At 42.9% G+C, this 22,600-nt stretch overlaps 2 protein-coding genes across 13 annotated transcripts in view; one reads left to right on the forward strand and one right to left on the reverse strand.

Moving 5' to 3' along the window:
- Positions 1-16,746, reverse strand: part of LOC126998658 (phosphatidylinositol 4-kinase type 2-alpha-like) — a 30,338-nt gene extending 13,592 nt beyond the window's left edge. The window contains exons 1-2 of one of the 5 annotated variants that reach the window (XM_050860633.1): positions 16,508-16,746; positions 16,078-16,243 (exon numbers count right to left, since the gene is read on the reverse strand). In XM_050860633.1, coding sequence (XP_050716590.1) covers positions 16,078-16,126 — 49 coding nt within the window. In that variant the 5' untranslated portion in view covers positions 16,127-16,243; positions 16,508-16,746. Of the gene's footprint in view, positions 1-5,018; positions 5,555-13,307; positions 13,475-13,879; positions 13,897-16,077; positions 16,244-16,507 lie in introns of those variants that run through there. The other 4 variants (XM_050860631.1, XM_050860630.1, XM_050860629.1 and 1 more) reach the window with 4 other exon arrangements.
- On the forward strand, positions 1,147-22,600 carry LOC126998656 (4-hydroxyphenylpyruvate dioxygenase-like protein). Of its 8 annotated transcripts, none has more exons than XM_050860618.1 (6): positions 1,147-1,458; positions 19,526-20,338; positions 20,791-20,954; positions 21,144-21,295; positions 21,923-22,053; positions 22,345-22,600. In XM_050860618.1, the coding sequence occupies exons 2-6, from the start codon at positions 19,527-19,529 to the stop codon at positions 22,523-22,525; spliced, it is 1,440 nt and encodes a 479-aa protein (XP_050716575.1). In that variant the 5' UTR covers positions 1,147-1,458; position 19,526; the 3' UTR covers positions 22,526-22,600. The 8 variants fall into 8 exon arrangements, with proteins under 8 accessions (XP_050716575.1, XP_050716579.1, XP_050716574.1 ...); XM_050860622.1 differs by lacking the exon at positions 1,147-1,458 and adding an exon at positions 17,855-17,976; XM_050860617.1 differs by lacking the exon at positions 1,147-1,458 and adding an exon at positions 17,936-17,980.

A 22,600-nucleotide genomic window follows, 5' to 3' on the forward strand; every position in this document is an offset into this window, starting at 1 on the left:
AGGGAACCCAAAAGACTCACAACAGTGGAACTCTGACGACGATGATAATGATGAGGCCACATAGGCAGCAAGTGATACGCATAACCAGTATAGTCTTCAAACGGTTCTTCCTGCACCCAACCCTGTAATACTCTTAAGCACAGACTATTTCTCCCTTTGTTTAAACTAGCGCAAGTCCTGACCTACATCATAACAGGGCCGTGCATGACCAATGAAGCCTGCTGCTGGATCTCACGCACGGCACACAGACAGACAGACATGCGAGGGGGCCATTACCTCCACTTTCCCTCATTACATTACATAAGGTTTTCCCTTCTATGTTAATTTTCTTGTGTATATACTTGTGGTGCGTCTCTTTCCAGCTTGTAGGAGAAGAGGAGGAGGAGGAGGAGGAGGAGAAAAGGGGAAGAAGAAGAAGAGGCATGATGAAGAAGAAGGAGAAGAAGAAGAAGAAGAACAAACAAAAAAATAACACTACATTTTATAATTTTCCTCATACACGATTCATACCCAGAAATAAGATCTCTCACATCCTTAAGTTAGTTCTACGCACACGAACCGCCCTATTCCACTTCTAACTCTTCTTATAATCTTCACCAGAACATCTTCAACCTCTATAATACCAGTTCCCTAATCCTTTTCTACTCGCTTCCTCTCCCTTCATGTAATACCCATCAGTTTGCTCTCCAATACTGAACTTACTGCTACTACTACTACTACTACTACTACTACTACTACTACTATTGCTGCTACTACCACCACCATTACTCTATGTACTTCAGGTATTCTTCTCTAGACCTTCCATAACCAGTGCATCCTACCGACCTTCTTAACATACGACTGATCAACTTGGCAGCGCTCTAAGGATGTGACAAGCCGCCTTACCTCCCTTACACCCAGCCAAAGCAATGTTATCCTGACGGGACTGACACGTTGGCTTGGCTTTGGGACTTCACTCTATTAATACCTAGGAGTGTTACGAGATGGTTCCCCTCAGTCATGCTCCTTGTATTTCCGTTTTTGAAGTGGAGAACGTTGGGAAAGGCCTTTATCTTGGAGAGAGAGAGAGAGAGAGAGAGAGAGAGAGAGAGAGAGAGAGAGAGAGAGAGAGAGAGAGAGAGAGATGCCAAGTTTTCAATAGTAATCCCGTTCAAGCCGCACACAACAGTCGTCTGCAATAGAGGAGACGTTACGTGATACAGTGAGGCCGTTCTGTAACCCTTAGATAACGTGCCTGGGGGAAAGACTCCATTCAAAAACACACATTCAGCCGCTCGTCGTCCGCCAGTGCCGATTCTTGTGGCGTGTATCTTATGGGCAGTGTATTATAGAGTCTGACTAGTACTCTTGGGCGACACGAGTGCTCAGATAAGCCAGTGAGTGCCCCGGAAGCAGCATTGGGTGTATAAAGAAGTCCAAGCCAAGGGTTGTGTAGCTTTTGCCTCCCCGGTTCGCTGCGTGAGTATCTTTCAAATCCAGGTTGTATGTTTAAATTAAGAAGGAGAACCGGTTTGATAATGAGGGAAAAAAATCAGGTAATGTGTGATGAGAGGATATTGGAAGAGATGCTATTACTACTACTACTACTACTACTACTACTACTACTGCTACTGCTACCACCAATACTGTACCTATCTTTATTACCACTACTACTACTACTACTACTACTACTACTACTACCACCAATACTGTACATATCTCTATTACCACTACTACTACTTCTACTACTACTACTACTACTATTGCTACGGCTAAAAAAAAGTAGCAAGGATTTATTCCCATTAATTAAGACATTTAAAGCTCACAACTCACGGCTCGTAAACTACCTGTGATACTTGTACTCTCTCTCTCTCTCTCTCTCTCTCTCTCTCTCGGACCTTCACCTTGTCATCCTCGCATTGTAGGTCTTCCCCGAACACTATTCCTCCCTCACGTGGTTCACCTTGATCCTCTTTACCACCCTGTCCTCCCTCTCCCCTCCTCCCTCTCACTTCCTTACTCCGAGTACACTTTCTTTTCCTTCTTCCCTCTTCCGTGCTGCCTGGACTCCCATTATGTTACAGGAAACTATGGACCGTATTCCTATATGCTTTGGACTTTCACAACAAGTATTTCTAAAGGCCATAAAAGAGATACGTTGGGTTCTCATAAGTGTTTTTTTACGTTCATGGTGTGGAAGTCTTGTTAAGTTATCACCAGGCTCATAAAACTACCCATGGCTATACTAACACACAGCCTCTACGAAAGCCTCATCAAATATGGGTACATAAACCTTGTTAATCTATTACTTGGGTCATAAAACTAGTAAACTACCCATGGAAATACAAACACAACAACCCTTACGAAAGTCTTATCATAGGCGGGTATACAGAAGCCTTATCAAACTATCACTATAGGCTTAAAAAACTACCCATGGAAATACTAACACAACAACCCTTACGAAAGCCTTATCATATGTGGGTATACAAAAGCCTTATCAAACTATCACTAGGGTCATAAAACTACCCATGGAAATACTAACACAGCAGCCTCTACGCAAGCCTTACCAAATGTGGGTAAACACAAGCCTTGCCAAACAATCACTAGGCTCATAAAACTACCCATAGAAACAGCATATAACTAATTAAACTAACTAAAATGGTTACAAATTGGACCTAACAAACTAAAATGGTTACTGGTTAGACACGTGTATGTAATCCACCGCTGTTGACGCCATGAGTTGGGAGGGAAGAACTGCTCAACAGGAGACGGAAGAGCAGGCTTTGGCTCGTGTTGTGTCTGCTGTTGTGCACTTCCTGAACTTGTTGGTATTCGCTTGCAAGGGTCTTTCCGGTATAGCCTTCTGGTGATGCGTGACGCTTGATCGGTGTGTTTTCTTTGACGCTGGTGACGGAGTGTGTTGAAACGTGAGGATGCGGCGTGTATGGCGAAGGAAGAGGAGAGCAAAGAAAACAAGGAAGGAAGACAGGACAAGGAAGGAAGGAAGGCAAGGAGGGAAGACAAGACAAGGAAGACAAGGCAAAAAAAGGAAGGAAGGCAAGTAAGGAAGGCAAGTAAGGAAGGCTATATAAGGAAAGAAAAAAGGAACGAAGGAAGGAAGGAAGGAAGGAAGGCAAGGAGGGAAGACAAGGCAAAAAAGGAAGGAAGGCAAATAAGGAAGGCTATATAAGGAAAGAAAAAAGGAACGAAGGAAGGAAGGAAGGAAGGAAGGCAAGGAGGGAAGACAAGACAAGGGAGACAAGGCAAAAAAGGAAGGAAGGAAGGCAAGTAAGGAAGATAAGTTAAGGAAAGAAAGAAGAAAAGCAAGAAGGAAGGAAGGAAGGAAGGCAAGGAGGGAAGGAAGACAAGAAGACGGATCAAGATAGCATCAGTGCGTGGCGTCAGTGCACGGCAGGAGGGTTGGGTGGGTGGGGCAAGACCTCCCCGAGTGTGGATCCTCCACATCTTTGTACTATGCCTACCGATGTGCTGAACACTCTATTTGTTTACTGAGCTGACCTTCGCGACCTTGTACACCTCAGGGATTAACTTGGGTCATATTCTTGAACATTTCGGAGCCCAAGCATACCCCATTTGACAAGGCTTTCGTAGAGGCTGTGCTAGTATTTCCATGGGTAGATTTATGCCCCTGGTGGTTGGTAGTTGGGCAAAGCTCCTGTAGCTACCATGGACGTGATGAAAATATAAGTCATGGGGATGCGATTCATCTCCTTTTCGTCCTTTGGGAAGAGCTGTACTCGGTGGCGGAAGCGTCTTAGAATGCCGACCTCAGAACTGTTAGATACACTCGGCTAGGCTTTATCATTTATTCCTTTACGTCCTTCTAGCCCATTTTCGTTCCCGCCTAGTAATGTTCCGTCAAGAAAGAGAGTAAACTTAATATTTCACATAGCAGCCATAAGGGTATACGCGCTCCTCTTCTCCAGAATACTAATACTGTCAGCTTCTTGATAGTTTATTTTTATTTTTATTATTTTCATTTTTGTATTTCTTTATTTACGTTTCGCCTATTGCGTCGGTAGGGTTTCTTGGTGGCGCCTGTCGCTCGGCCCCAGCTCGTTATCTCCCAGGCAAGTGGTCTTAATGGTGTCATCTTGCTTGGCTCATGCTGCCCTCAGGAGCTCATCTTTGGTCCTCACTTGGGGAGAGAATCTAGAGTTCGGGTTTATGGCAGATGGTCTTCAGGACAGCATGTGGGTAGTCTTAGGCCAGGATGAAATAAAAGTGGCTACAAGACTTTAAGAGCAGGCTACCTCGGGGTATTCAGCATCTTATAACCAGGTGCTCAAAGCATCTTGGGAGACGTCATGCACAAGTGTCTACTACGTATATTAACAGTATACTGTCAACTGCTCTTCTCAAGCAAGACTACTTCTTCAGGTGATTGTCCTTCGGGTCATATTCTTAAACCTTTCGGGGCCCAAGTTCACCTATTTGACAAGGCTTTCGTAGGAGTTTTGAACATTTCCAGTAGTAGTTTTATGACCCCGGTGGTAGTCTAACCCTTCTTCTGTACCATGGGCCTAAAAAATACTCACTAGAACCTGACTTTTTTTTTTATAGCATCCTTTTTGGCCTTTGGATATAGTTGATGTAAGAGAAAGAAGCGTCTAAGAATACCGACCTTAGCTTCTCCCTTTCTAAAACACTGTTGCTGTTGCTTGAGAGTGTCTTCAGCTTCTAATGTGACATGCTGTTGCTTTACTTGCCTTCTGTTATCGCTGTTTTTATGCCCTCTGTTCTGAAATAGGTAACTGCATACACTTCTTCCACTCTTCCACGATCCCCTGCACATGATATTTCAGTCCCAGGGTATGATATGATATTTAGTTTCGTGGTAGTGTGAACAATTTGTGTGCTGGAGATGACATTGTATTCATGTTATTTCCTCATGTCTGTGATTGGAAAGAACTGTATAGGGTAACCTGTGATGGATGGCATACCGGGTGAGTTCAAGGTTGCGTGGTAGTGTGAAAAATCTATATGCTGGGGACAAGACAATTAAGCCTTCCACTCACCATTGAAGCTGTTGGAGATGATGAAATGGTCCTGTAGGATGTCTTGGTCCAAAAGTCCACTGGCAAGGTCGGCTGTCATTTTCATATCTTGCTGGGCGTGAGTGCACCCAGGTGTCGGCGGCGGGCGGCCAACAGAGCACACACACAGGTGGTGGGGCCGAGCATCTCACGGCTCCAGGCCTTCCACCATGGTTGATAGTTTGTTAGATTGCTTTACACACTGCTGGTTACTTGGGTCACTCGCTTGGTTGCTTGTCTATCTGTTACTTGGTTCTTGTTGTTCACTTTAGTTCAGATACGAAGATGTAGGGATCGAGTTTTGCACTTGTTTTTGTTTGTTTGTCTCTCTGTCTATCCCTTGGTTTGCCTGTTACTAATTGTGCTCGTTCTTGTTCTTGTTCCTAACTTTAGTTCAGACACGATAAAAATTGTAGGGGTCGAGTTCAGCACCTTTATTTTTGTTGGGTTTGTTTAACTTATCTGGTTGACTTTTTTTTTGCTTACTTGTTTGTTTGTTTATCACTTTCACTTTGGCCCTGGAGACGTATAGTAACGAATTTAGTATGCCGTAACTTTTTATTTGTTTGCTTGTTTGAATAATTGCATCGTTTTTCTATTTTTTTTAAACGGCGAGGGAGGCAGGTCAAGGCCAAATAACAGGATCAACAACAACTGCTCCGAAAAAAGAGAGAAAAAAAAAGAACGAGGTCAAAAGAGATGTCTATTTAGGGATTCTCAGTCGCTTTTCCTTGTAGTAACGAGTCCAACACAACGAGATTGACACATTATACTTTTTTTTTACTTATCTGTTTATTCAACTAAAGCACATCCTCTCCGAAACTCTTGCCCCATACCAGCTGACGGTGACTCGCAGTGTGCTCAGGAGCTTGATTAGATAATGACTCACACAACACCAGCACCGCGTCACACATTTCCCACTGTCGGCCGTAACTGAAGCTACACAATAATATTAACGAGACTATACACGAGGTCAACCATGCAGTGAGCTAGTTATTTTCGGGCGGAGGGGTGTCTTGATACTCTCCTCTTGAAAGCGATGAAGTTGTGGGCAGGAGGAAATACAGACGAAGGAGGAAAGACAGACGAAGGAGGAAAGACAGACAAAGGAGGAAATACAGACGAAGGAGGAAATACAGACGAAGGAGGAAATACAGACGAAGGAGGAAATACAGACGAAGGAGGAAATACAGACCTGACAGTTTCCCTTTATATAAAACGCTGCACCTTACGAAAGAGAGTAAAGAAAAAACAGTCACTCGGCCCTATAAACAACACCAGCACGTCAGACAGTTCTCTACCTCGACCCAAATTTAGGATACACAAGAAAAGTAACGAGACATACATAAACGAGACCAAATATGAAGCCAGCCAATTATTCGGCCCATAACACCAGCACGAGACATCGTTCACTGCCTTGACCTTAAAAATGAGCTACCCAAGAATACAAGAAGAGGAGGATACCCACGCAGCCTGTCAGTCCTTCGGCCCTACGGCCTACACGTGACAGTTTCCCTTCGTACAGAACGCTGGACCTTATGAAAGTGAGTAGCGATTAGCATATATTTGGAAATCGTGGTACCATCAAATCAGAGGAGTATATGGCGTTGTCGATACCTGTGTAGCAGGACAAAGATCCGGACCTTCATGTCCCTTGTCCTCCCTGTCTTACTCTTTGGCTGTGAGACACGGACACTAAATAGGGACTTGGAGAGGCGGATTGATACCTTTGGTAATAAATGTCTACGCCGAATCTTGGAATATCTCTGGAATGACTTTGTCAAACCGGCGACTACTCCGTGAGCCTGATTCGACGTATATTGCTTGCATAGTCCGTCAACGCCAACTCTAGCTATACGAGCACAGGGCACGTTACCCAAAAGCCCGTCGTGCTCATTGGGTTGTCTCTCTAAGAGATGTAAAAGTCTCTGTAAGAGACAACCCTGAGTGGAAGAGGCCAAGGGGACGCCCACAGAGTTCGTGGCTTGAGCAAGTCGATAGATCCTGCCAGGAAGTACTCAGGATATGAGAGGGTCCCGCATGGAGACTCGCCCGGAGGGACCCCCGGACTTGGCGTCGCAAAGTGGGCGAGGTAACGCACCCCCCGGCGTACGCTCCCACTGATTGATTGATTGATTGATTGATTGATCTAATCAGTTCCGGCAAAAGTGAACAGCTTAAGTCAAGGGGGGATTGGGGGGAGGGGGGAAGGGTAAAATTGCACACCTAAGGCAAGAGGGAGGGACTGGCAGGAGGGGGAAGGAGTGGAGGGGTGAAAGTTCACACCTGCAGTCAAGGGGGAAGAGCGGGGAGGGATAAAAGTGCACACCTGAAGTCAAGGGTGGGGGGTGGGGGGTAGGGGAGAGGGTATCTTTTTTTTCATGAAAGAGCGCACACACCACAAATGGGTTTTTACTTGCAGCTGCTTCACCCATTAAGAGGAGGAGGAGGAGGAGGACGACGACGACGAAGAGGAGATAATTGCAACCTATGTACTTCTCCTCCACCTTCAAATACCCTCCTTCCACCTTCAAATTGATGGATGCATATGGCGCCAAAACTCGTGCAAGAACATTAACATTACCGATAATAACACGTGCTAGTAACTATCAGCTACACCACTCACCGATACACATGATCTTGTTTTTAGTATATATAAGTGTATTTCTCAACATCTTAATTAATGAATCGCTAAATGTTGTAACTATATCGTGTTAATTAAAATGATGAGAGAGTTATGAGTCCGTGATTGAGGTGGCAAGAAATCATATGTATCTCAGCTCAAGGTAGGAAAAAAAAATGAAATGGACCTCTCTTTTTGGCCACTCTTCTAAACTCTTTTTTTTATTTTATATATAGGGCAGTGAAGAGCGTTTTCTTCTTCCTCATTGTTTCTTTTTTGTCCTCGAGTTGCTTCCTCCTCCTCCTCCTCCATCTGAATGACTGTAGTTGGAGAGCCTTGTAGATGGGTCCGGCGGGTAGGTTAATACTTTTCACATAGGGCAGGGACGCATCGAGAAAAGTTAGAGGACCACTGACTGCTCTGTACCAGGCTGCCTGACATCTGCTCTCCCGTATAAATTAATCCAGTGCGGTCATGCTGGTCTGACTAATAAAATCATTAATATGCATGATAAGTAATATAGACAACACATCCCTTTTTCTATTTATTCCTAGTTTCGTTCACCGTTTGCCTTTGCTTATACGATGCGTTTCTCTAATGTTCGAAGTGAGTTGTCGCAGCGCCGCCTCCAAAGTTTGTACTCTTTTTGAAATGTGATACAACTCCGGCCACTTGTAGGATGGCATAAACAACACTCTCTCTCTCTCTCTCTCTGCCTTGCTTAAAACAGTCTCAGGCCACAGTTGCAACAAAGCGCCGCTCACATAGCCTCCAATTATCAGGTGGCCTTATTAACCTCACGTGCTTCTTAACAAGCCTTGTTGGGGATCACAGCTTCCTTATAACAGGCTTCTATTCACCTAACGCGAGGAGACAGCTTCCTTCTAACAGGCCTCTATTCAGCTAACACGAGTAGACACCTTCCTTCCTTCCACCCGACCTATATATAAGATGAGAAAACAAGGTTGAAGATATTAGTGGTTGAGAGATGAAAGTAGAACCTCAGACTGATGACAACTTCCTTTTATAAGAGACCTCTTTACAACTAACACGAGTGGACACATTCCTTTCTTCCTTCCAACCGCCCTATATATAAGACGAGTAGACAAATGTTGAAGATAATTGGTAGTGGAGATGTGATAGTAAAACCTTAGACTGATGACAGCTTTATAACAAACATCTATACAACTAACACGAGTGGACACCCTCCTCCCCTCCTTCCTTCCAACCGATCTAAACATGAAACGAGAAGACAAAAGTTGAACATATCGGTGGAGAGATGAAATTAAAACCTTTGCCAGAGCAGGTCGGAGTACACTAACGTCATGTACGGAGATGAGGAGAACAGTGGGGTAGAGATTTGTCCTTATGATGATAAAGTTGAGGTAAAGAACATCACGACTGAGCAAGAAACGTACGTGGGGCTTGAGGATCCGTGAGGCCATGCAGGAAGTGAGATTCGGGGGACAAAACACGAGATAAAAACATTTTCCCGGAGTCATGAAACAAAGGAGTGAGGGAGGGAGGTAGGGAGAGCTGGGGACGGGGAAAAGCCTTGGCAGGAGGAGAAGGAGGAGGAAGGCTGAGATAGTGATTATTTTACCGGAACAATGACGTAGGTAATGCAAGCAGCTAATACGTCGTAGAGAGCCGTGTTGCATCAGACAGACGTGCCATGGGGCTGATGAGACGGGAAATTGGGTTTGCATAACTGAGGTTTGTTTATTACCGCGAGATTTATTGGAACACACCCACACACACGCACGACCACACCAGAGAGAGGGAGAGCGCTTCGTGGAGTGTAAACAACTAGTCCACTGAAGTTTATAAGCAGTTGGTCACCTCTTGAATGTGAGTCATTGAGGCTACAGACAGCAACCACCGTGACGGGTTAGGTAATGGTAACTGCGGAGGTAAGAGGGTCGAGTGTGGCTTCATACCTATACACTATCTCTATACTGCTATGATGCTTCTTACGTCGACTGTCTGAACGTGAATATCTTGGACAGGTTGCCGTGAAAGATTGGAAAGACTGGATATTGGAAACCGCAGCGCCAATGGTGATAACACAGTATATTATGGCTTCATATGTACACTGCCTCTACTTACTATGATGCTTCTTACGTACGTCGACTGTCTAAACGTGAATATCTTGGACAGGTTGCCGTGAAAGATTGGATATTGGAAACCGCAGCGCCAACGGTGATAAGAGAGTCTAGTGTGGTTTTATATATACATTGCCACTAGTTACTATGATGCTTCTAACATCGACTGCCTGAACGTGAATATATTAGACAGGTTGCCTTGAAAGATTGGATATTGTAAGCCGCAGCGCCAACGGAGTTAAGATAATACAGTGTGGCTTCATATGTACACTGCCTGTACCTACTATGATGCTTCTACCGTTGACTGTGTGAACGTGACTGCACTTACTAACTTCCACACCAAAAATACCAGAAAACAGCCAAAAGACCAAAATGAAAGCAGCGTTAACCTATATCCTTAAAAATCAATGCCCGCAGTTTTTGGATCCTCTTCGGCATCATCTGCAATTTTTTTATATACATCCCCGCCTATAGCGCCGGTAGGCTTTCTTCAGAGGCCAGATGGTCGACTCAAGCCCGTCGTGGTGCAGGCAATTTTTTTTTTATAGTGGCGCCAGTTATGCTTGGCTCATGCTTTCCCCCCGGAACTCAATCTTCATTGACTGGACGGTTTCTTCTAGAGTCCGGGTTGATGGTGGTCTTCTGGACAACATGTGGGTAGTCTTAGGCTACTCGGCGGTGACTGAAAAATCCCAGGTGGTAGCGTGGGGATTTGAACCGACGTTGTCCATCGCGTGGTGAATGTGAGCCCAGCAGGCTAACCACTCAGCCACCGCCTACTTCAGAACAAAAGTGCCTTTCCTAACGTCTTCTGATGATGATGCAAAAAGATTAGCTGTTGGATTCTTTGCTAATGTCTTAGAAGTCGTGTGAAGACTTGGCATCAATTATAACAGAACAAAATAATCTAGGAATACCTATTACTACAAATCGACTGTACTGAGTATCTGGAAATACGGTTGATGGGAGTTACTCCGTTATCTATTATTATTTTACACGCCATGTACTGTAATTACCTCTGACGCGAACGGAGAGAGAGAGAGAGAGAGAGAGAGAGAGAGAGAGAGTTTCCCCTCAAGCGAGAAGGCAACACCTACGTAATTCCGCCAAAGCACTGTATCATCTCTTAATAATGGTTGCCGAAGCACACAACCAACCACCGAGTTTCTCTTCTCTCTCTCTCTCTCTCTCTCTCTCTCTCTCTCTCTCACATGAGCACGTGCGGTAGGCTATACGGCGCGGTGTGGGCTGCTGCATTCCACGTGTTCATGCAGTGTAGCCAGTGACTCATCGGTCGGAGAACCTGTTACGTGCTGGTTTGCTTTTCCCGGCGATTACGTGCGAATGGAAAAAACATGTGCGGGGTAATACACGGCTCTACTTATTCCTCCTTCTCTACTGCTCTGGGTGCTTGTCGAGCGAAGACCAAGACGATTCCATAAGGTCAATGAGACCGTCTGCTGCATCCAAGTGACATAGGACTTGCTGACATAAGTTGTGCATGTAGGCTTGACTTCCTACCAATATGAGGCTGTTCATCGGGTACTAAAGTCAAACTAGGTGAGGTAGGACTGACAACTATCGACTCCTTTTGGCATTTTTCCAGGAGGTTGAGGGTGACGTAACCTGTATATATAATCTCGCCTATAAAGCATGACATGAATACCCCCCATAAGATAACGGCCTTTCCGTGTATTCGTGTTGACTTTCCTGTGTTATCCTCATTCATCATATTTAAAGCAATAGAATCAGCTCAAGGACTAAAAATATTACAAAAAAGCCAGCAAAGCGCAAACCTAATACGATTGAATAAAGGAATGCTTTAAAAAAAAAAAAAAAAACTTATCTATCACATACACGTCCGGAGATAAGAGATATTAACCCGATGAGACTTATTTTGTAACATCCTTCTCCCCGTCCTGTAAGGGATAAGAGGTTAACTTCAAGACTCAAACGTAGTGTCAACTACGAAGAACGTTGATAAGATTCACGTAGTTTCTGACTCCTTTATCACCGTTCTTTGACGAAATTGACGAGGTTGGATCTGAGTGAGAGTTTGAAAGGCTAACGTGAACTATGAGAAGGCCTGGAATAGTTCTTGATAACGCGACCGTGTAATTCTGTCTTCGTATTTCTCGTGTTCAGAATATACCCACCTCGACTGAAGAACAGAGACAACACTAAATAACATAAACCTCATTACGGTCTCTTATTTCTCGTGTTCAGAATATACCAGCCTCGACTGAACAGCAGGAATAATATTAAATAACATGACCGCATTACTGCCTCCTTATTTCTCGTGTTCAGAAAATACCAACCCAGAATGAGGGACTGGAAAATACTAAATAACATGACCACCTTACTGTCTCCTTATTTCCCCTGACTGAACAGGAGGGAAAAAACTAAATAATAGGACCACATTATTGTCTCCTTCTTTCTCGTCCTTAAAAGCTATCAACACGGACAGCCTAACACAACCTAGGGGGTGGATACCTAGGCCCCACGTAACGAGTAGCTTGCCCGGTAACCTTGCCCCACTAAAGGGAGGTTGGCCCAGGTTGGCGCGCCTTACCACGATGGAGTCCTATTATTTAGCATCACCAGGACAAGGATAGGATTAATATGTCAATTTTATGCTTGGCTTACCATGGGAGTGTACGGATGGTCATACTTGTCCTACCTGATAATCACCTGTACTATTAGGTATTTATCTACCTATGTCCTTTGAGCAAGTGTACAAGGCTGGCACAAACTTTCAATAGCTAACATCAAGTATTAAGAAGTGGGATGCAAATAACTTTCCCTAAGTGTGTTTTCCTCACCATGGAGATGTGCACAGATGTTTAACAGCAATCCCTCATTACTATTGGTGTTCTTCAGTCGAGTATGTGTGGTATAGGCTTTGAAATTTTCAGTGGCTAACGCCTGTAAAGGGCAAGGTTGAGATTCACTTGTCAGCTTTTTGCTCAGCTCAGCACGGAAGACGGACTATGCGGATGGTCAGTCACGATCACCTTGTACTATTAGCTCAAGGACCGTCTGTTGATAGAGCCCATCCCACCCAGCTCCCTTCCCCTCCTGGACCGTCAAGGCGAAGTCTGCCAGTGAAAGCGTCCACAACTTCCAGGCCGAGACACTGAGTCATTCTACACACACACACACACACACACACACACACACACACTAGGCCTCTAATGCCCATACAGGTCCATATCTCTTATCAGTGGCTAGTCTATGTACACTTTGCACGATAAGTTTTGGCCGCGGTATCCTTGACTTTCAACAAATACATTTACACTTCAGCTTTTTTATCTCCCTCTTCTACCCCACACACTATAAGCCTATAGGCCTCAAATACACAGAGGCCCATGTATCTTCACTCCGTATTGCACTGTTAACACGCGGACAAAGTTTTGACAGCTGTATTCTTGACACTTGCTCGAGAAATATGTTTACACTCCAGGTTTTCGATCACACGTATCCGTCATCCCGGTAACTTGTTGCACTGCACTATACACACATAGTAAGTTCGTTCATAGCCACCTTTCTTGTGAGGAATATACACTGAAGGCAACACGCCGGGGCTGCAGATCTCGATTCTCGTCTTCACCACCACCGCCGCAGCACCAGCCAACGTCAACTAACTCCGGAGTAAGCGGCGGAGCCTGAGCGCGGCGCGAGCAGTGGCTGGGAGCTCGGTGCATCACCTTCCTCCACCTTGCTCATTGGCCAACTCTTATTTCCGCGTTGCCATCAACCTTCAGTAACTGGATGCACACTGAGCAGATTACATGGACGTCGATACTATTATTTGGAATTCCAAACTGAACGAGAAAAGTGCTGAGGGAAAGCTCCATCTCCGAGGCTGGCCCGTGAAAGTAAGAAGCAGCAAATATTGCCTCGTGATATCTTTCACCTGCTGCCCAGCTGGCTCGTTAGCGATGCACGTTGTTACAACACTCCTGAATATCGCTTTCCTGGCGCTACATTTATCGCTAGCATCGACAAGCAACACTAAAGACTTCAGTAATGAAACAAGAATAACTTTATGTAAGATCATCACAGGAATAGCTTTTGCTCGTTAATTATGTAAGTAAACGTGCGCGCATGCATACGTCAGTCAAGGTGGATGATTCATTTGAGGCCAAAATAAACCGTCCTACGCATTCCCTCGTCCTTTTCCATGAAGACAGATCGATGCGGGCCTGCTCCCGCGGCCTGGCGCCTTCCCTCTCCGCCAAGGACCTTGCACGCTCTGGGCTCCCGAACCACGACCGGAAGTGAACGACTAGATATGAATATTATTCCGAGTACACTCCCACCTGCCGCCTTGGCATTACAGAGCACGGGGCGCCTAAACACGAGGATAACTTCTGCCTCCCTTCCCCTCGTCTGCGTGCTCAGCTTCATGAATCATTCAGTGTGTGTGTCTTGCGTTGTCTTAAAGGACGAGAGTTTAATACACGGTAAGATAAGGAGGGAGAGGACACGCGTTTCCTCTTATTCGTGAAGGGGTTCTTGCCTTTATTTTCAGTCATTACACACACACACACACACACACCATCTGGCATTAAGGCTACGCTCCCTCGATCCCTCCCGCGTGTTTATCTTACCGAGTATAGATTATTTTATAAAACTAGAACCTTTGCTGGTGCAGGATGGAGTGAATAGACAAACACCAGGCAAGATAAGGCTGGAAAACACTGGGAAATGCCTTTGTCCTGCAGTAAACTGATAATGTCTGATAATGATGCTGATGATACTGATGATGCATTCGAATTTTACACTATGAAGACCTGGGATAGTTCTTGATAACGCGACCGTGTAATTCTGTCTTCGTATTTCTCGTGTTCAAAATATACCCACCTCGATTGAAGAACAGAGACAATACTAAATAACATAACCTCATTATACTGTCTCCTTATTTCTTGCGTTCAGAATATAACAACCTCAATTGAAGAGCAGGGATAATACTAAATAACATGACCGCATTACTGTTCTTATTCTCCTGAGTGTAGCCTAATAGAACGTACAGATATTGTTTTCGAATGTTCTCTTCTCATTATGGCAAGATAAAAATGGCGAGAAGTACTAAAGCAATATAAAATGAAAAAAGAAATAAGTATTACTATAAACATTTGGAAATATTATTAAGAAAAGCCTCGAAAGTACTTGGTGATAGGTGTATAAATAGCCTAACAGAAATCAACTTGTAATGAACGCATAGTTTCCCCCAGCGACACACATAATGATTGCCTTTCTAAGTGTATGCTGGTATGGGGCAGCGGTAAAGGTTAATGTCCCATATTCCCAAGAGCGCAAGGGAGGATAAGTAGGTTCGCCCATATAGAGTGGGTCGACCAGTTCCTTTCTCCGTCTCCTTTACCTTTCCTAGTTAAATTATTCCGTATTACCGAACACATAAACCACGAGAAAGGGTTCCAAGGTCACCTTCTTGAATAGGTCAGCACCACACATATTTGACAAGGCTTTCGTCGGAGTTGTGGGCATTTCCAGAGGTAGTTTTATGACCCTGGTGGTAGACTGATCATTCTTCTGTACCACGAACCTAAAAGATCACTCATTAGAACCCGATTAATCCCCTTTTTGTCCTTTGGAAGCTTTTGAGAATACCGACCCTGTTCATATTAGCCGAAGAAGGAAAATAAACAACATCGTACGTGACTCCTTCCAACACGTCTAGCGCCTCCCTCACAATCAATACTGGACGCGATAGACGTGCACGAATGTTTCCCGCTATCATTAATTTGCATGCACGGCAGGCAATGACCCGTGGTGTGTGTGTGTGTGTGTCACTTCTTTAATACTGAGTTTGAAATATGTCGACTTAATTCTGTGAAAATCTATATAACAATTCTAACTTTCTCCGCCTCCAAAATAGAATTAAAATTAAAAGCCAAACCAGCCACATAACTGTTAATCAAATACTAATATGACGTTTAAAAAATCTGGCGACTTTCTGTGTGTGTGTGTGTGTGTGTGTGTTAACTTCGTCGTATTTATATGTTGGTAGCAAACACACAGGATTTGAAATAAGTTTGTGTCCCCACGTCTCCGTATCGCCTTTTACTCAGAGCTCTTCTTAAACACACTGAGCGCCCTTCCACAAGTACAGATTTAAAGTCGTTTATCATAACCTCACTTCAGTATATAAGTACGTAGGCTGGACAACACGCAACCAATATATGAGGCAAACAATCCTGATGTCTGCATGCTAATATTCTTGGTAGATGAATATATAGGGAGAGGTAAGGAACGTTATGAATAAGCTACATAATCATCAAGTACTTACCTTCGAATTCCTCGTTCCAAGAGAGCTCCATTTCCTCATCTATCTCCATCCTCCGGGTTATGTAGACTCGTTTGTTTGTTTTGTTGAGTAACTTTCTTCTTTAACCTTTTTTTTTAATCTTTCACAGTTGTTGTGTGTTGCTATATCCTCAACCTCCTTTCGTCATCTGTAAGAAAAAAAAATATATATGGATACCAATGCAACAAACCCACGTAGACGCTTCGGAGTAAACTATACACACATTTTTTTTCTTCTGATAATTTCATGTCTTTACAGTCAGCCACTTTGTTGTGTTATGATAGTCGTTTTGTGATGTTAGAGATATATAGGCCTACTCTCGTCATCTGCAGGTAACCATAGGCATCCTTTGTACTTCCGAATCAACATATGACTCACTATACAACTCGGTACAAACAAAACAGTTACTCACGATAGCAGTCACATTACACTTTTCAACCACGTAGCCACAGAAAATATGATGAGCACTTGCCGAGCAGCTTGAAACGAAAACCACAACTTAATACATACAAAACAACTTGCAATAGAAGTCACATTATAGTGTCCAGCCACGTAGCCACAAAAAACACTAGGAGCACTTTAATCCCGAACAGCTGGCCGGATTCTTTGGTCTTTCCCTTGCTCGCTCGCTGCTCTCACGCCCTTGACTGGCTGGTGGCTGCCTTGAAGAAGAGTCACGCTGGCTTCACATTCACAACTTGGGAGTGACTTCGAATAAAACAAAGTATAATGTGCCGGCTATTGAAGGTTATGTGGCACCGTGGTAAGATGAAAAGGGGGATGTGACGTAATACGTGTGGGAAGATGTGATAATTATATGGAAGGGGAGTGGGTTGCAAGGATTCGTTTATTAAAAGCCGGAAATTACACAACACTAGAAATTTGGGGATTCTGTAATGAGAGCAGCCGTAAAGCATTCTTAATTAGCATTCAATGATCACGCCGCTGGTTTGTATATATTTCCAATTTAAAAAATGGACAGCATAATGAGTGGGCTAGGCTATTGGGTCATAAAGCTAATTGAATATCACGTAATTTTTTCTTCTACTGATTTCTTGTAGCTTGTATCTTTTCATTTATTCAGATCTTATTTATATTCGGTATCTTATTAGCTATTTTACCTTTTACTTATTTCCTTTATCCTTGATTATCCATCCTATTATGTATGTCGATTAATTGCGGTTATATACAGACTTCGGAACTCATAATATTTGCACTCTTCCGGCTATATTCTTCTATTGTACTGCGTTGAATAATGATAATAATGATACAATGATACTATACTGCTACTACTACTAGTACTACTACTACTATCATAAACTTGCTTACCGTTATAACTCTTTAGATAAATTTCAATGTCTAATTTGTGTCTTATTCAATGGTTAGCGTCCAGCCCAAGTATTTCTTATTATTAACTCCACATCCTTCGTTTTAATTCCCTTCGTTCACTGCACTCACTCTACCTCACACTTCCTCCCCTCACACCTTAATTTCCTTCACTCTTATCTGCATTATTACCTGCATGGGCATATTCACACTGATTAAGCTCCTCACACCACTTCGCTCGTTCGCATTCTACCACTGTAAGGTTCTTCTACTCCTCTACAATATGGTTCTATACTCTACTAATGTAACTAAAGTTCTACTCAACTGTAAGGTTCTACCCTTCTACCCTTCTACTGTAAAGTTCTTCTACTCTTCTATTCTACTGTAAGGTTCTTCTACTCTTCTACTGTAAGGTTCTTCTACTGTAAGGTTCTTTTACTCACTGGAAGAGTCAAAATAAAGTGGTCCTCGGTTTCTGGGACACCAACGTTCTCTGTCTCAACGTTTTCTATCTCTCCGCTGCACTGAGACCTCGCTAAAGCAACCAGTGCATGTGTGAGTGAGTGCTTGTCCCAGTGGGTGTGCCGGAGGTATTACGTCAGCTCTCCGTCAGTAGTTGTGAGAGTGATCCTCTCGGTGCTGCTGCTTGGCCTAAGAAAGTGAGGGCCGGTGAGGACTGTTAACTGTGCGGCGAAGTCACTATACCGGGTCGCCGGCCAGCTACTTTTTTTTTTTTTTTAACCGTGGCTATGAAACTTTACATCCAGGGTGAATGGCCATCAGCCGGTTTTTAGTTCTTAAAGTACACGTGAAGGATGAATGGCCATCAGTCGGTCCTGTGCGTACATGTAACCTACTGTGACTACCTCTGTGTAGGCTAGCTGACTCGTGACAAGTGGCCTGCAGGGCGAGTCGTCTGCACATAATAGTAATTCGTTAGGACCCCATTGCATCAGCTTAAAAGGTCCACTCGTCCTGGCCCATTACCATAAGCTCGTCACTAACTGCATGTCTGGTGATTGAGTCAGGCACCATCACCAAGCCATCACCAAGTGTCTACAGCTTGGAGGAAGAATTATTATTCCTCCAAGGTCTACAGCACAAGGAAATCTTTCTCACCACCCGTCAAAATAACTTTGCCGAGACATCATTAGGTCTATGCTTTACTCAGTTTACTGCACAATAGATCTTTATCTTAATCGTGGCGTCTTTAAAATACACTACTCGAACTTAATATAATTTTATAGTAACTTATATTAATTCTAGAGGTAACCCATTTCAACTTATGCAGGCATTCGTAAAACATCTCACTTTATATTATAACATTTAAATACTGCAGTATATTTCAATATATCATGTATTTGTACTTAGAGTTAGGAATCTATCACAATATTACGAATCTAACACCATATGCATGCGTGATATAATAATCTTTATGTCTGTCTGGCTGTGTCTAATGCTTCATTCCCTCCAGAGCTCTCACCAGGAAGGTGGTAAGAAATTGCTTTGGCTTCCTTTGCCAGACTTGCGCATATATACCTTGATAAAGGGATCCCTGCCATTCCTACCATGCCCTCACAAGGGCTGTGCCATTAGGGCAGCTTCTTTATAACTACCCAGCCAGCACACCTGACTCATCAATTCTCATCCCTTCCCCATGCCTGAACCCATCAAGTGTTTGTCACCTCTTCCACTCACACAAGACAATCACATTCCATCCATACATGTAATCTTTGCTGAGTACTTCTATTTTACCTTGTAGTATGTATATTACCCAAGGAACTCAATAATTTGAATTATTTTTTTTGTTTGCATCCCAAATATGAGTTTGTGGATGAAGTAGTACCTACATGATAGAGGTGCAGGTTCCTGAGATGCTGGCTGGTGCAGTTTTGCTAGCTAGATAATCATCTTATTGGTACATAGAGTTGTAAGCCTTTTTTAACTTTTACACTCCTGCTATGATTTCACAAACCTGTTACAATCAATCACAAGATTTAAGGAGTGCCAAAATAATTAGCTTTTAGTAAATTATGTTGCCACTAAAAGCTTCCATATTTCTCTATTTGTTTTCAGTCTATTGATCTTATACAATTTCTTTCAGAATGTGCTCCATTCTGCATCACGTGGAGATCTGTGTGAGGGAAGAAAAGAGGCTAATCAGTTTACTGATTAGAGGCTTTGGATTTACAATTATAGGGCAACGATTGACCCCCCTAGCCTTGAAGTGGGTTCTTAAGCATGGCTCTGCTATCTTTGTTATCACAAAGAGACAGAAAGATTGCAAACTTCAAGACAAATCAACAGATGACCTCCATGTTAACCCTCACCATGAAAAGGAATGTGTTCACAGCAATGGTGACACTACTGATCCTGAGCACTGGACAGTGTTTTGTTGCCAAGATCAGACATCTCATGCCATTGACTCTGTGTTTAATGCTGCCCTGGAGGTGAAGGACGTAGATGAAGTGACCAGGAGAGTGAAAGAAAGAGGTGGTCATGTACTAAGGGAACCAACAAACATAAATGACAGCCATGGCCAGGTCAGGTACTCTATTGTGACTTCCTGCCTTGGTAATGTTGTTCACACACTAATTGACAAGAAAAATTACTCAGGTGAATTTCTTCCTGGATTCAGGATTCTTGGAACAAATAATTGTGAATCTTCTTTAGTGAACTCTAAGTCAGAAAATGGATGTCACACAAAAGAATTTGTATCAAACCCCTGTGATATTAGATCATACTTGGAAGAATCTACAAGAAATGGTGAGGTCTTGGAGGAAACAGCCACACAAGTTGGGGGCCCTGTGTTCACACATGTGGATCACATAGCATGTGTATGTGAGGTTGGAAAATCAAAGGAATTAATGGCATGGTATGAATACTGTTTTGGTATGAAGAGGTTCATGACAAACCGGTAAGTAAGACAGCTAACTGTTTTGATGCCAGAGTGGGTTACTTGTGTATCTGAGGCAGTGTAAATGATCATTGGAGGAAAATTCAGATGATCTTATGCATGCAAAGTTTGAATAAAGATTATTTTCAGTCTCAAAAGAAATGTAAAAAAATGTATATATATAAGAATGAGCTCATCCATTTCTTACAGTTACTTTAGTTGAGGTATATAGAGCCAGTAACAACATAAATTATTCAATAATGAATTCAATCATCAGTAATGAAAGTGGAGAACCTAATATTTCAAAACACAGAATCAATTGAAACAAAATTCAAAGTGAAAAAGAAATCAAGCAAGATGAGATATATGGAGATCAGTGATGGAGACAAATTCATGATGGCAAGCTTTCTGTGATAAATGACACATAATTGTACGTGCTTCTGTGCTGCAGCGTGACACACTTATGCCTACAGGGAGGAGAGTGAAGAGGAGGGCTTGGTGCTTGGGGAAGAGATTGGCATGCGCCTCAAGGCAATGGAGTACTGGCGGTGTGCCGAGGTGGGCCTAGCAGTCCCGTCAGCCACCCTTGAAGACTCAGAGCTGAAGATGGTCATTGCTGAACCTCTCAGTGGATTTGGTAATTTTTTTTTTTTTATCAATTTTGTCCAAGTGTCAGGAAGTGCAATATTTGACCCACTAATGAAAATAACATACTTGGAGGGATCAGATTTTGCTAGAGATGGTTTTACACAATTATATATGGTAAGTTTCCATTTGTTGTGTTCTGGCTCCATGTTGCATTGCTGCTTAACTAAATGTTTTCCAGAGAATAGCCAGATTAACACCTTCCTGAATGCTCACAAGGGCCCTGGGATCCAGCACATTGCCCTGCACACCCCAAGCATGGCACCCACTGTCAAGTATGTGTCCCAGCAAGGAGTTGTCTTCAGAAAAGCTCCTCCTACCTATTATCAAAAGGTAAAGGACTTATTCTTGAATCGATGGACTTTTGTTTGTGGGTGACATTGTTAAAGTGTCAAGTTTGAATGTTATATAATTTATATTAGCCTGGAAGTGACAATTTAAAAGGTAATAAAGAACTTTGGAAAGCTCAAATGAAGAGTGGGTAGTCTCAAATAAGCAACAAAGGGTCAGCAGTTTATGAGTCTTGCTATTAACCTGGTAGCTGCGGGGATCATGTTTCTTAAAGGCTCCTCTAAGCGAATTAATGAGAAAAAATCATCACTCACATAAATCAATATATAATAAATATCAACACATTTGTGATCAGTTTATGCATCCTCTATTTTGGAGGGTTTATGTCAATATAAAAATTTGTCCCGTCGCTGGTACACGGTAAAGCCACAAATTTGGCCCGTTGCTGCTACCGGGTTAAGCAGCTGTAGTTGCTGTGCTGTGTATGGTACAGCCATCCTATTTTTTTTCAAGCCTTTCACAAATTATTATCTTTTTATACCAATATTTACCACTTAAATAGATGTTTCAGCTACTGATCAAATGATATAATACCTAACACTGCATGTTCATCAGTAAATGCAAGAGTTCCATTTCTATGCATTTACTCAGATATAATTTTATGTTTAGGGCGTAAAGCTGGAGGAGATCACAGCAACCGGCCATGAAGTTGAGCTTGATCTGTTTCAAGAATTGGGTATCCTATTGGACACGGAGGATGACATTTTCTCGGACATGAAAGATGGCCAAGGGAAACAGAGGTAAGTGTTGTGTGTTAAAAATAAAGTAAAATTACAAATGAACATTTAGACTTTGTTTCCATTAACAAAATGGTGGAATATAAATGTATATGAATGAATTTTCCTGTAAAGAAAGAATCTTTTTCATATTCTAATGCTTCAAAAGATTTTTATTTTTTATTTTTTTAATATTCACAACCATTTAAATGATCCTATCTGCTAAGGATGATTGTATTACTCTCATGCTGGGAAATATTTGTTGATGACTTGCAGAGAAATCAGTGACTCACTAACACATATTTCCACTTCAAGGTACCTCATGCAGGTGTTCACGACTCCTATCTTTCAAGAGGACACCTTCTTCATGGAGGTGATCCAGCGGTGTGGAGCGCGAGGCTTTGGTGTTGGCAACATCAGTGCACTCGCCCGCTCCATCATTCTCTACCAGCAGCAGCAGCAGCAAAACAAACTCAGGTCACCTTCCACAACATAAGTTATACAAGTACAGTAAGCTGGTCAGTTATTATTTCTCCTTTCTTGTTTTCTTAATAATAAATATTTAAATGTG

The sequence above is a fragment of the Eriocheir sinensis genome, chromosome 14 (genome assembly GCF_024679095.1).
Source record: "Eriocheir sinensis breed Jianghai 21 chromosome 14, ASM2467909v1, whole genome shotgun sequence".
NCBI classification, from domain to species: Eukaryota; Metazoa; Arthropoda; class Malacostraca; order Decapoda; family Varunidae; genus Eriocheir; species Eriocheir sinensis.